At 40.7% G+C, this 13,579-nt stretch overlaps 1 protein-coding gene across 17 annotated transcripts in view; it reads right to left on the reverse strand.

Moving 5' to 3' along the window:
• The window catches only part of LOC147018605 (transcription factor 7-like 2), a 445,180-nt gene that overhangs the window by 416,105 nt on the left and 15,496 nt on the right, over positions 1-13,579 (reverse strand). For all 17 annotated transcript variants that reach the window (XM_085898440.1, XM_085898439.1, XM_085898437.1 and 14 more), the window contains exons 2-3: positions 13,450-13,519; positions 11,928-12,049 (exon numbers count right to left, since the gene is read on the reverse strand). In XM_085898440.1, coding sequence (XP_085754566.1) covers positions 11,928-12,049; positions 13,450-13,519 — 192 coding nt within the window. The remainder of the gene's footprint in view (positions 1-11,927; positions 12,050-13,449; positions 13,520-13,579) is intronic.

Here is a 13,579-nt window from a genome sequence, read left to right on the forward strand (position 1 = left end):
GAGAGAGAGAGAGAGAGAGAGAGAGAGAGAGAGAGAGAGAGAGAGAGAGAGAGAGAGAGAGAGAGAGAGAGAGAGAGAGAGAGAGAGAGAGAGAGAGAGAGAGAGAGAGAGAGAGAGAGAGAGAGAGAGAGCTGTTTCTCGACAACCACTGGTCCGATCTAATTGAAACTTGCCAGGTATATTGCTGGGGACCTGAGGATGTGCCTTTTCAAGGTTTGATATTAATCGGACAAGTGCTTCCCAAGTTATGGCCATTTATTTACCAACCAATGATAGGACACGTTGCTGCGTAGGCGTGGCCGATGGGGAAGAGAACCTCAGCCGTGTTCCCCATTACGGGTTACAACGTACTGACTTCCAGACAGTGATGACACTGTATTCTAATAATTTCTCAATTTCTTAAGCGCATTTATAGATAAACACAATGCCCCAATCCAGTCGTCATTTACGAGAGCGAAGGAACGGCCTGTGGTTGTTTGAAAGTTTTTTTTTTGTTGTTTTTTTTTTTTTTTGCACGTACGGTTTTTTTTTTTGTTTCTTTTTTCTCTTCTCTTCTCTTTGTGTTTTTCCTTGCGATGACATTGCGAAAACGCAAAATACATTGGCGCTAATTGAATAATTGGCCATTAAAACTAAATTGCGAATAATCATAACTGCGATATGCGAACTTCCGGACCACGCACGTACGGGCACGCGAGAGCGAAGGAACGGCCTGTGTATTTGTTGTTTCTGGCTTGCGGTTTGAAAGTTTTTTTTTTCACGTACAGCCACGCATGTACGGGCATGCACTAGTCTCACAAAAGATGCCAACAGGAATGAAGAAACTCTGTAATGGGTATATTGCCTCAGAAATGCCGAGTACAGATAGTCTTCTGTATATTCTGCTGTTCAGTCATATGATATAGTCAGGATCTAAACTAATTTCCAAAGAGTCATGATGGAAAGCAGGAGTGTCTGTCCGTCTGTCCGTCCAACCGTCCATCCCCGAACTACTCCCTCAGTTTTGGGGATAGCTCGACCAAACCTTCTGTGGAACGTTTTGGAGTCCCAGCCGGTGTCGTCGGGTGGGTGGGAGGTTTCATAAATTACTCAACACAATTATTATTTTCAATCCGTACAAAGTATTTTGTATCCGCCCTTTCTCGCCGGCAGATTCGTCTGTATTGGGTGTCACGTGACAACGGCGTCCATATTAGTTTACCTCACGAGTGTTTGTAATGTTGTATTTTGCGATTGGAATGATGCCGTTAGGAACGAAAATATAGGGAGATCGAGTATAAAGCAGAATGAGGAAATTATGTGAAGGTTTCCACAGGAGACATTTGCGGATTCCGTATTTGCAGTTTCGCCATTTTGACATCAAGAAATATTACCCACCTTACTTCTGTTGGGGTCAACTGCACAAATGTTTTTTGCCCAAGTCGTTCATGAACCGGCTGTGCAGCCCCCTCCTGTGCATAGCACGGCCACCTCGCTAGTAGTTCTATATACTTGCAGTGATAGACAGCTCAAAACAGCAACAAATATGCAAGTCTAAATCGTGTACATTGGGTAATCAAATGCACATTGTGCTTGTTCACCCCCTGTTGTAGGAGACAGAGGCCCGACAACAGACGAGGATAGCGAGTGTTGGTGCCATGGTCATGAAAACACAACTAAGATGGTCGTGTAGTCAGAATGTCAGAAGAGCACCTTCCAAAGAAGATATTCTATGTTAAAAGCAAACAAACACAAGGCGGGAAATGTAAGAGGTAGAAAAACTGCTTGAAGTCAACAATGAAGCTCTGCAACATATATGTTCAAAACCTGGTGCAATTTCAAAACTTGGTGTTGGCTTAGCAGTTAGGGTGGTGGCTTGGGATCCGAGGCTCCCGGGTTCATGCCCCGTTGGCCGCCGAATTAACACCAGAGGGTTGACTCAGCCTGTCATCCTTCCGAGGTTGGCAAAATGAGTACCAGTGTCGCAGCCAAAAGGCTGCACATGAAGGGAAGGGGTATCAACACAATGACTCAATCTAAAAAGATGTAGTCATTTGTCCCAAACCCAGAATTCACCTGTGCTCAGCGTGGAAGCAGGTTTCATGCAAGAATTGGGCTTATTAGCTATTCACAGGCACATCGCAAACCCTGAGAGTAAATTACAGCTGTCATTTTCACACGTGACAGATGAACATCAACTAACCACTAACCAACTAAATCACAATAAAAAACAAATTTAATCAGAACACCGTCTCAAGATCTACTATTCGGAGGAACGCCACGTGTTAGATGACAGCTTTTAAAATGCTCCACTGTTTGGCAGGATAAGATATTTCGCACCAAGGCTTCCGCTGAGCCATCTCATACTGGTTTTGGTTCATACTGAAGTCTAATGCAACCAGAAGAATCACTCAAGAGCAATGCTGTATTGTAGTGCACACAGACTGTCGGGAGGTTAAAGAGAATATGGATACAATCGTAATGGCGAATGGCATCTCGTGTATACCTTGCAGAGATCAATGTTGCAGAGCTTCTTTGTCGACTTCTAGCACATCTCTAAATGCTCACGAACAAGTTCATGCAGGCAGAAAAACGAGTATAAATTGCAAATTGATGAGTCACACTACGAGACTACATCAGACCTGTCAACCCCCATTTAAGTCTTCATCATTACACCATGTCACTCATCTAGTCAGGGTCAGTGGCTCATAAAGTATGTACTGTTGTCCTAAGTCGTTCATGAATTCGGAAATGAACAGGGTACCGACAATAACTCACGAGGTTAAAAAAAAAAATTATGGTAAAGAATTGGACATCTTTGTCATAAAACACTGCAAGATCTTCGACCTGCAGCAGCAATCAACACCAAAATATGGATTGCCAGGTTAAAATCTCCATCCAATGGACGGCACCACTTTGTGACGCAACACTGCGTGCGAAGCAAAGATCTCGTGCTGAGACTCAAACCCGACATTTGATATCCCAAAAGGAAGTGCACTACATCGACACCATCCCGTCAAACGACCAAACCCATAAACTACAATTCTAATTTCATGCAAAATTCTATATTTGTGAAAGATTTCTATCAGGCTGGTGTCATTGAAATATAGTTTTGATTACCAATGGTAAATATGTACACTTACTCAAATTTAAAGAAAAATAACACATATAAAATACAAATAACATATATATTTATATATAAATCACTTTTACAGTCAAATGAGAAAACAACCTGAATCTCAAGAGTGAAGTCCAACTCTTGTTTCGTGGTTCTTTCTGAAGTCATTTTGAAAACAAATCCCTCATTCCTGGTATCCTTTATACACCAAATTACATATTGAGCTTTATTGGGTAGCACGGCAGTCACAATCCCTTTGCCATTTTAGAAAACGCTCTCCCGGATAGGAGCAGGGAAAGCACGGAGAGGATACTGCCTGAAGAATGGAAGCAAATAAGGTAGGTCCATGTTTTTTGCTCCCACCTCCCCGCCCAAAAAAGGAAAAAATAAGAAATTATTTTGTATTTACCTTTGCCACCGAAGGATATGTTTTCAACCCTTTCTATTTGATTGTTTGTCTATGTACAAGATATCTCAAAAAGTTGTGGACGGATTCACATGAAACTTGTTGGATACGTTGGGTGTGTGACAAGGAAGAATTGATTCAATTTTAGTGAAGATTCGAATTCGGAACCAGATCTGATAATTATTAAAGTGATTCTTCACCATGTGAGATATAGGGCAAAAAAAAAAAAAAACTATATAGTACTGTATAGCATGATATTTCAAAAATGTATTGGGCCCGATATGTTCTTGTGGATCAGGGATAAAGTAGTGGAGGTACGAGCTCCACCGAGTGCCCTTCCAGTTGTTTTTTGTATACGTTTGACAATTTTCAAGAGGACAAAATGCTGAGTTTGCGAAGATGTGAACAAGTTTGTGACAGCATAGGGTAAGTTACATTTTTTGGTTAAAGGAAAGTTTGCATACAACAGTGTGAGCACCAATATAGAGACAAGGCAATACAATGTGTTAGAACTTCAGGAAAGAAAGAAAAAAAAAAAATCAAAACAGCATGGATGTTGCTTAAGGTTATCATCCCGAAGCAAAGCTCGGGCTTCAAAAAATACTTTATTTACTGTGAATGTTTTTGAACAAAAGATATGTTCCAAATGAGGCACAAACTTGTGCCTGAAGACAAATCAGACAATTGTATCACCATTTCACTTGCAATCACGGACAAAATAGCAAGCAGTTTGCTGTAATCTAGGAGGGACGTTCAAAAAGTTATATAAATGAGACAGCAACGCAAGACATGTCAAAAACAACAAAACAAAGCATACTGGGGCATGTATAAATAAATAAAAAAGCACGTTTTATCACAAACAAACAAGGGGACCTGGCATTGCCCGGTGCTGTTGTAATCCTCTTGGCATTTTGAAGAAATAAAGTTTTTTTTCTTTCCAAAACTTTTTTTTTGTGAGGACCGAAAACACTTCCTACTCCCACGAATGAATGGGGTCATAGATCATTGAATACTACCTTCCACATAGCATAGGCTGGCAGGATTGCCCAAAGGTAGACACGCTAGCCTCGAAGCTGTCTCACCTGAGTTTGTATCCCGACCCAGCTAAAAACTGTCATCTTAGCGTTTCACAGGCAATGGAGATTCATCAGTGCCATGCACAATCCCTCCGATGGACGTTAAACTGGGTGTCCCACCTGCCGGCATTACTCGGGAGGCGTTAAAGATCCTGTGGTGTCCTTCGTGAAGAGGAGGTGAGCTATCGCCAGCACCATGAATAAATTACAAATTCTTGCCCTCACTACTACTGGAAAGGCAATGGAAAAGCGCCCGTTATAACCCTTGCCTCGAAACTGCTTCGGCAGCACCGTTGCTCTGCAACAGAGTATGGTACATCAGAATCAGAATATGTATGTATTATATACTTTTATAACGTTGGCGTATCTTGGATTGTTGTGAGCAACTCGCTCGTAGAACATTTTTAACGCTTCACATAGTATGTAGCTATAGAATGTCGGCACACGGAGAGTGCCCTGCCCAGGGTCGCAAGATGGAAACAAGACACTGGGTGGCAGGGCAGGGGATAACTCTGGCCCTTGCTGGGCTGGAATTGTCTCAGACAGAGTCGCTAAGCCGCTTGGGGTCCGGAGGCAGAGTGCGGTCAGCGCGCAACACAATGCCAAGCCCTGAGCGATCGGTAAGACAATGCCTTGTGCAAATCTGCAAGGCAATCCCGTGGAGCACAGGCCCGGTGGGCCAAAATGGCCCGACAGCTTCCTTTCTGGCGAGGTAAGCAACATGCTCCATCTCAGCCTCTTCACAAACCCTGGTCTGAAAAAAAATTGTAAAAAAATAAAATAAAAATCACCCCCGATCATACTCTCTCAACCCAAATATCGCACGAGGCCAATGTTTCAAACCTTCTTGCGAGTGAGGAATGGTACAGGTGTGAGCACAAACCCAGAGCAAAGAAAATATTTGGATTGACGTTGCCACAAAGGAGGATTAAGGCCTCCGTTAGCCGATCTGGAGTCATTAATTAAACACGCATTCAAAGGGCACCGTAGTACGGCTCAGCAAAGGCACAAAGATAAAATGAACTCGGACACTTTTAGCAAAATGACAATAATGAGGCTGAAAAGCCAAGCAGTGTGAAGAATTTGTATCACAACTGCCTGCAGGTATGTCCACGAGTGCAAAACTCATTATTTCTACACCCAAGTCTTGAACGGCCCATTCACAAAGATACATCATCCATAAGCTTTTCAAAACTTGAACATCACGACTTTCCAACACCATTCCTCCATCCAGAGTTTCCACCCAAACTTAAAATTCCTCAATCCTCCTTTCAAATCGTAATGGCAGAATTGCCCTCCTCCCACCACCACGTCCAATGACAACTAATAGGAAAATGCTGTTCTCCCTTTAAACATCTTCTCTCTCTTACATACACGAACTGCAAGATGAGAAGTGATAGCAATTTAAAAACAATGCGGTATCGAGAACAAGCAAGCAGCAAAAACACCCCCACCCCCAAACCACCCTTCCCCAGATGCTATGTTTGTTTCCCTCTTCTCTTTCTCCCTCCTCCTCCCCCTCCTCCTCCTCATCGATCACATTGTTGCATCCACGTGTCCCACTACCACCATATCAATGCATTGCCTTCTACCGTCGACCACCTTGCTCTTATCTTCATTGAGCCAAGACCTTGTGAGAAATAAATAAATAAGGCTCCAACACACAATCAGTTCCTCAGCGGTGGAGCTGCTGCTATCACTCAAAACAAACATAGCACCCCACACACCTGTACTCATTCAACATTTCCCAGATTAAAAATAAATAAATAAAGCACTTCCAAAATAATGAACAAAGCAATCACATTTCATCAGGAAGGCTAATAAACAGGAAAAAAAAATTACCTCTCTCCTTCCTGGAGGGATTTTTTTTCCATATTTTAATCCCATACAAGGCAAACAAAGAGGCTTAACAAAACATGCGATATAAATGATCACGTGAATGAGGAGGTACTTAACCAGGCATCTTAGAGACGTCATTGCTGCCTACTTGTTCTACAAGTGTCCGAATTAGAACACAACACAAGGCTGGTTTGATGCATTACTTCAAGTGCAAGTGTTCATTGACATTCCACCGTTGGGATTAGAGGTTTAGGTGTGGCTCGGGAGGGAATTCGAGCACGAGAAATCATCTTGGCAGGATTAGACTGCAGCGTTTCAACAATGCTGACAATCGGACAGGATGTACCAAGTGGATATTTCACAGATTTCCGGCACGCAAAGGGAACAAGACACGAGAATGTTTCAAGGATGAATGCAAAACGGTTTGCTTTACAACATCGGGAAGATGATTGTTATTATTGCTATTATTATTAAAGCTGTATTCAATATGCGAATGTGCATAAACAAGCGCCGCAAGAAGTGGACCATCCATTGTTGTAACTGCTTTCCAATTCGACTCATCAGTCGGAATCTCGTACACAAATTAAATCATGCATAAACTACATGATGCAAGGTGAATATAATAATAATTACAATAATAACTAGAGGGGGAGCACTTGGTAGAGTGCAAAACCTCCGCCGCCAATACTGCGAGGTCACTTAAGTGAACCTGATATCCTATTCATTGTTGGTCAAAACGGATCAGACTCAACTGAACCACGATTGAATAAACTAAACTAGATCGACACGCATGTAGAAATGCCAAAAAAAAATAAAATAAAAAAAATCGAAATTTTTTTGAAAAAAAAAAAAGGTGCAAAATTTCTGGGTTTTTTTCCTCTAACAATTTTTTTTTGGGGGGGGGTGGAAATCACTTAAACATGTAGAAATGCAAGAAAAAATTCAAATATTTTTCAAATAAAATCGGAAAAATTTTGAAAAAAAAGTTCCAAAATTTTTTGTTTTTTTCTCAAACAATTTTTTTTTGGGGGGGGGTTGGAAATGACTTAAAACATGTAGAAATGCAAAAACAAAAATTCAAATATTTTTTCAAAATGGCCGCCATAGCGGCCATATTGGACTTTGGACCAAGTCCAAAATCTAATGGCATGATCCTTGGACCATACCTAATCCCCCCACCAAGTTTTGTCGACATCCGTCCAGGAGTTTTTCCGTAATACTGTTCACAAACAAACAAGCAGACAGAGGTGAAAACAGTAACCTCCGTCCATCTTCGATGGCGGAGGTTAACTAGAGGCGGAGCACTCGGTAGAGTGCAAAACCTCCGCCGCCAATACTGCTAGGTCACTCAAGTGAACCTGATATCCTATTCATTCAATTTGACGTCAACAGTGCTCACAGAGTTATAGTTTGCAACTTTCCCTTTTACTTTTAACGTTTACATACTCAATTCATTCATCATAACTAGATTCCTTGAGACAGAAATTGATTTTACGTGGGTATATCCACCTGAAGTTCCAAAATCAGCCGCAATTATAATTTTGGCATGTTTTTTTGTTAGAAATCACTTATAACATGTAGAAATGCAAAAAAAAAAATTTGCAAATTTTTTTTTTCTCTAACAAAATTTTTTTTTGGGGGGGGGGGGTTGGAAATCACTTAAAACATGTAGAAATGCAAAAAAAAAAATTCTAATATTTTTTCAAATTCGCCGCCATAGTGGCCATATTGAACTTTGGACCAGGTCCAAAATCTAATGGCATCGTCCTTGGACCAGACCTAACCCCCCCCCCCCCACCAAGTTTCGTCGAAATCCGTCAAGGAGTTTTTCCGTAATACTGTTCACAAACAAACAGAAAGGGGTGAAAACAGTAACCCCCATCCATCTTCGATGGCGGAGGTTAATAATAATAATTAGATAGTATTCATGGAATACTTACCCAACTCAGTTTCAGAAGGACTTGGTGAGACCGCTGAGAGCCAACTTTTATGTTTTTTTGTAATACTGATCGGATGTAGTATTCCACATATGCAATTATGACTGTCTGGAGAAGGTTTGAGGGTAAATCTAATGTGGCTGCCAAACCATGTGACTTATGACATAATTGGTGGGAACTTTTTGTTCCTCGTGGATTGGTGGTTATACCTGTAAAGTTTTGCCTCGATCTGTTCAGCCGTTTCAGATGATTTTTGAAGGCTTAAAAAAAATAATTAATTAATTAATTAGGCTGCCGAACCACATGAACGATGTCGACATCAATTTTTTTGTCGACCAATTTATCCCAAAATGACCCTCAAAAGTTTTCATACTGATCAGATGTAGCAATTATGACATCAAAACGAAGGCACCTATGACATCATTTTAAAAAGTAAACTAAAAAAAAAAAAAATCACATTCCCCATGGGACAGGAGCCAAGTTTCAATCTGTGGTGAAAATTCTGTGTCAATCCTACAAGCGGTTGCTGGAAAAAGGGAATAACAAAATGCAGACACGTCCGTTCTACATACATATGCAAGCGATTGCTTAACCCCGCGCAGGATAATAATAATAACAACAATAACAATAATAATACACAAAAGGTTGTGCAATAGACATTGACACAGCAGCACCGTGCCAATAATACTCCACCCTTCCACCTTAACAACCCGCGCTTGTATGTTCACGGTCAATTCAAGATCAACCGAGAATGAAACAAAACTCACAAAATATAAACTACTATCCATTCACGGCCTGCACACGTCTCCGTTTTGGCAAAGTGCACAAACGCCATCCGACGGCACTCGTATTCACTCAAATATAGAACACCAAGTAGACTTTGCACAAAGTTTATTTCTTTTTCCGTTATGTTAATGTGCAAATCCTAAGACCACATGACCACGTATTTGTTCAAAAATCATTTCAGATTCAACGTCTACATCAATATTTCAGAACAGCACATCAACGCAACAGCACTGCACGCCAACATTGAAAACAACAATTACAATATAAAAAGGGTGTTTCAAAAGTCCGGAATCATAAACATTCATTTCATTTTTTTAATACGATGCCTTTGAGGTGCATATGACGTCATGGACTGATGAATGGCCCCCACATAGTCCAGATTTAGTGTCACTTGAGTGTTTTTTCTTTGGGGAATAAATATCCCAATGATTTTGGACTTTTGAAACACCCTGTAATTTCTCTTGAGGAATAAAGGGAGGCTAAAAAATGCAATCCAAACACTTCATCTGTCGCACGTTCGATGCAAATTGAACACGCACAGCGATGTAGCTGGGCAATCGAGAATAAGCGCAGAGAAAGGGCAGGTGGGGTAAAGCTGATGAAGGATTTGCCATACATCGTTAGTTTTTTTAAAATAAGATAAAATAAAATAAAAATTTACAAATGAACCTCTGCAATCATCAAACATTTAAAAAACAAAAACAAAAAAAAAAAAACGATGTAAAAGTAAACTGTGAATCACAGTTGAGAAAGGCATTACACTTTAAATGATCAGTTCATAATGGACCGATTAAAAATACATACACAAACAAGGAAATAAACAAAACTTTGATCGTCATGTTTTCCGAATCATTTGTACAAGGGATCGACAACTACAACTACCGTTACCTTTTATTTGCCCAAGGAAGATGGATGGAGAACAAAGGTTGATAAGGTAGTGCTTAACAGACAATTATAACATACCGAGTGCCACATTATTTATTAAATCGGTCCAAGTCTCGTTTATAACCCTACCATCATTTTTTTATTTTATTTTATTTTTTTACTGTCAATGGTGCAGCTACATGAAATCATCACGTGAAATTCACCTCCACGTTATCGCCTTTGATTTCAATCCCTTAACATACTCATTACTCAAAGTCATCCTTGCTGTTGCGGCATGGCCAACATAGCATCTGCGACCCACTGATGCTGTAAGACTCTTCCTGGTTTTAAGGTGACCCCACAGATAAAAGTCAAATGGTATGGGCTGAAGAGAACAAGTTACATCATAAGAGTTGAACATTGTCATACACTGCTTGAAAAGAGAAAACAAGACGACAGGTTTGACAACTTGATCTTTTCTCGCAAGGCTACATTGCATTGTTAGTGTAAAGTTAAACCATCAACTGCAAGACTGAGTGGCAAGAAGAATTACAAGAACACATCACAGCGTGAGCACGATGAACCGATATTCAATGTAAGGTGTGATCTGTCAGAGCCGCATCGTCGGCCTCTTCTCCGTCACCACATACAAAGTAATAAGCGAAAAATTCCCTTTAAAATGTTCAAAATACTCCTCCACCTCCATCAAAGCTCCCAACCACACTTTGTTACTGCTATTGAAAAATTATTTTGAATTTTTTTTTTCCTGCATTCTGGACAGCATTTTATGTTTGCGTCATCATAAAAAATATTTGTCACGTCAAATACATCTCCACATCATCGCCTTTGATTTCTCAATCCCTTAACATACTCATTTCTCAAAAAAAAAAAGCCTACCAGTCAGTGAACTTCAACAGGTGATCCACAGACATTCACGTGATTCTCCAGGAACAACTCCAAAATTAAATGGGTGAGTCCAAGTTTTAAATGCATCATCATGTGATCACAATCGAAGAGGGTGTCGTGGTAGTGCATCAAATGTGCCAAGTTAACAATTCTTTGGCATTGACAATCATCTCCGAATAAAACAATGAGGGTAGTAGGCGGAGGGGCAATTAGTCCTGGACCATGTGCCCATTAAACTAAATATCAACTTTCATGCATGTTAAGCTTCAAAATAAAACAGAAGGGGAAAAAGTTGTTTCAATGTTTTACAATTCAATCAACTAATATAAATCATCATCCATCAATATAATCTGTTGAACAGGGCCGACCGATTTCTCACTGGAGACGAGTTGGTAGTCTTTTGAGTATCTACAATCACTTATCCCATCTTTCTCCCCGCCTACCATTTCAAGCCAAAGCTCTCATTCCCTCCTGAGCTCTACCAGCATGAAATGGTTCATCCACGCCTCCACCCACCCCCCTTCCAACTACCACGATTCATTTACCTTTCAAGGTTCAAGCTTCTGCATTCCTTTATCCTTTCATTTTCCTACCTGCGGAATCACCTCCATATGTCGCTGCAATCATGTTACTCCCTCCACCGATTCAAGACTTTAGCTCACCACTATCTTATCTCGTTTTTATCATTAAAATTCCTATTGATATCCGATGACACCACACCTATTCTTCCTGGTCATTTTTGTATGCCCAAATGTACACTTGGTCCCTTTTATCAGTCAAAATTCCCTCAACCTCCACAGTTTTTTGTCCTCTATGACGTTCACATTGGATCACAGTTACAATGCATCATCAGCAAACTTCAACAGTGGATCACAGATGCTCGACTTTGGAATAAAATAAAACACCCTGTTATTTTGAGCAACACAAATGCAAACCTTCTTTGCGAGGTTTAAAGAGGTTGCGGTGCGAAACACAAACAGTGAAAATGCTGGCTTTGCTAGCCGAACTGGGCTCACCGGTCGTGCCCCTGGGGATAAAGAGCCGTTTGTGAGGTATGGACTTGCAAGCTCGGGAAACATAAGGAAGGGATACCCAGCATATGGGGGTGCCCGGAATAGGCCACCATCAGACCGCTTTCCTGTGAATAGAAAAAGGATAGACAAAGGAAAAATACTTGGATATGAGAATGTCATTTAATTTTTTAATTTATTTTTAAAGAAGAGCAAAGTGATGATGGAGGGGTGAACAAGACAGGAAGTAAATGGAGATGAGCAGGAGAAAACAAGGGAGGATGAGGAGGAGTGGAATTAAATATGCAAAGGGGGGAGGCTAAATATAAGAAGGAAGAGGAGGAAGTCGGATATGAATGACGAAGACTGAAGGGAGAATGAAAATACAAGAAAGACAAAAAAAATAGTACTAATAATAATCAGCATGTAATTAGAAAAGGAAAACAAAACATTCCACAGATGCAGACACACAAACATACATATTTCTCAGGTTTTTGAAAATCCTACAAATATGAACATTTTATGATTTAACATGAGCCGTGAATAAAAGTACTCCAAAAAAGGGTGAGTTTCTGTGTCACAAAGGAAGGGGGAAACCTCGTGGGATCTTACGTTAAACGCCGATCTTAAAGACTGGCATCATACTAACATTTGGCAATTCTCGATATGTGGGTATGGATGCCTGAACCATATAGAATCAAAAACAGATTGGCCAATTTCACTCAAATTTTACATGCTTGCTCGGGATACCACGATTCAGGTCATGAGCATGAAATAATCCTCTCCACTACCCCCCCCCCCCCCCCGAGAGTGGGGAGATGACTTGCAATTTTCACCTGGACACAGTTCAAGTGGTTTAACCAAAGACCCCTGCCAGAGGGAGAGTGTGGAAATAATGACAGATATGATATAGTGCAAGTGATCCCAGAGACCATATTTCACTCCCAGAAGGAGCGGGTGTTACTCGTGTCCGAAAGATGACAAAAAGTGGACCAGAGAAGGAATGCATTAAACGATCACCTTTTTGGTGTTCTGATCCAAGTATTTACCTCAAGATGCCCTGACCCCAACCCTAACCCGTATTCCATGTGGTTTTCCCCAGTGTATAAATACATTCGATAGCCAGACAATAGTACATTTATGTCTCAAAGCCCTCATCTTTGAAAAAAAATTGATGAATAACTATGTTACAACAATTAAACAATGAATATGGGAACGAGCAAAGGAAGGATAGTAAATTAAGACAGAAAAATAAACTTAAAAGCAAGAGGGAAAGAAGAAATAGCCAGTAAAGAAGATAAAGGAGAGAATAAGAAAGCCAAAAACAGAGACACAAACAAGTACAAGTCAAAATGAAAGAAGGGAAAATGACCATCAAAGGGAAAAGAGGGAATGGGGCATAAAGGGGGAAGGAGTGAGAGATGAACAGATGGGGGCGGGGGGTGGAGCTGGGGGTATAGGCAGAGAGGGCAAGTACGCAGGGAAGACAAAACAAAATCATACAGAAACAAAACAAGAAACAAAGCACCTTCATCCAGTGGTTCCCGAGCTTTGTTTCGGAAAGGAGCAGAAAGTTGGGCTTGTCGAGGCCGCTCCACCTAAAAAAAGAGAAGCAAATAGTGAGGGACGCACTCAAAAAATACATACTAAACAGTGCA

Source organism: Eptatretus burgeri, chromosome 10 (assembly GCF_056783735.1).
Source record: "Eptatretus burgeri isolate ZD-2024b chromosome 10, Ebu_testis_v1, whole genome shotgun sequence".
In the NCBI taxonomy this organism is placed as follows: Eukaryota; Metazoa; Chordata; class Myxini; order Myxiniformes; family Myxinidae; genus Eptatretus; species Eptatretus burgeri.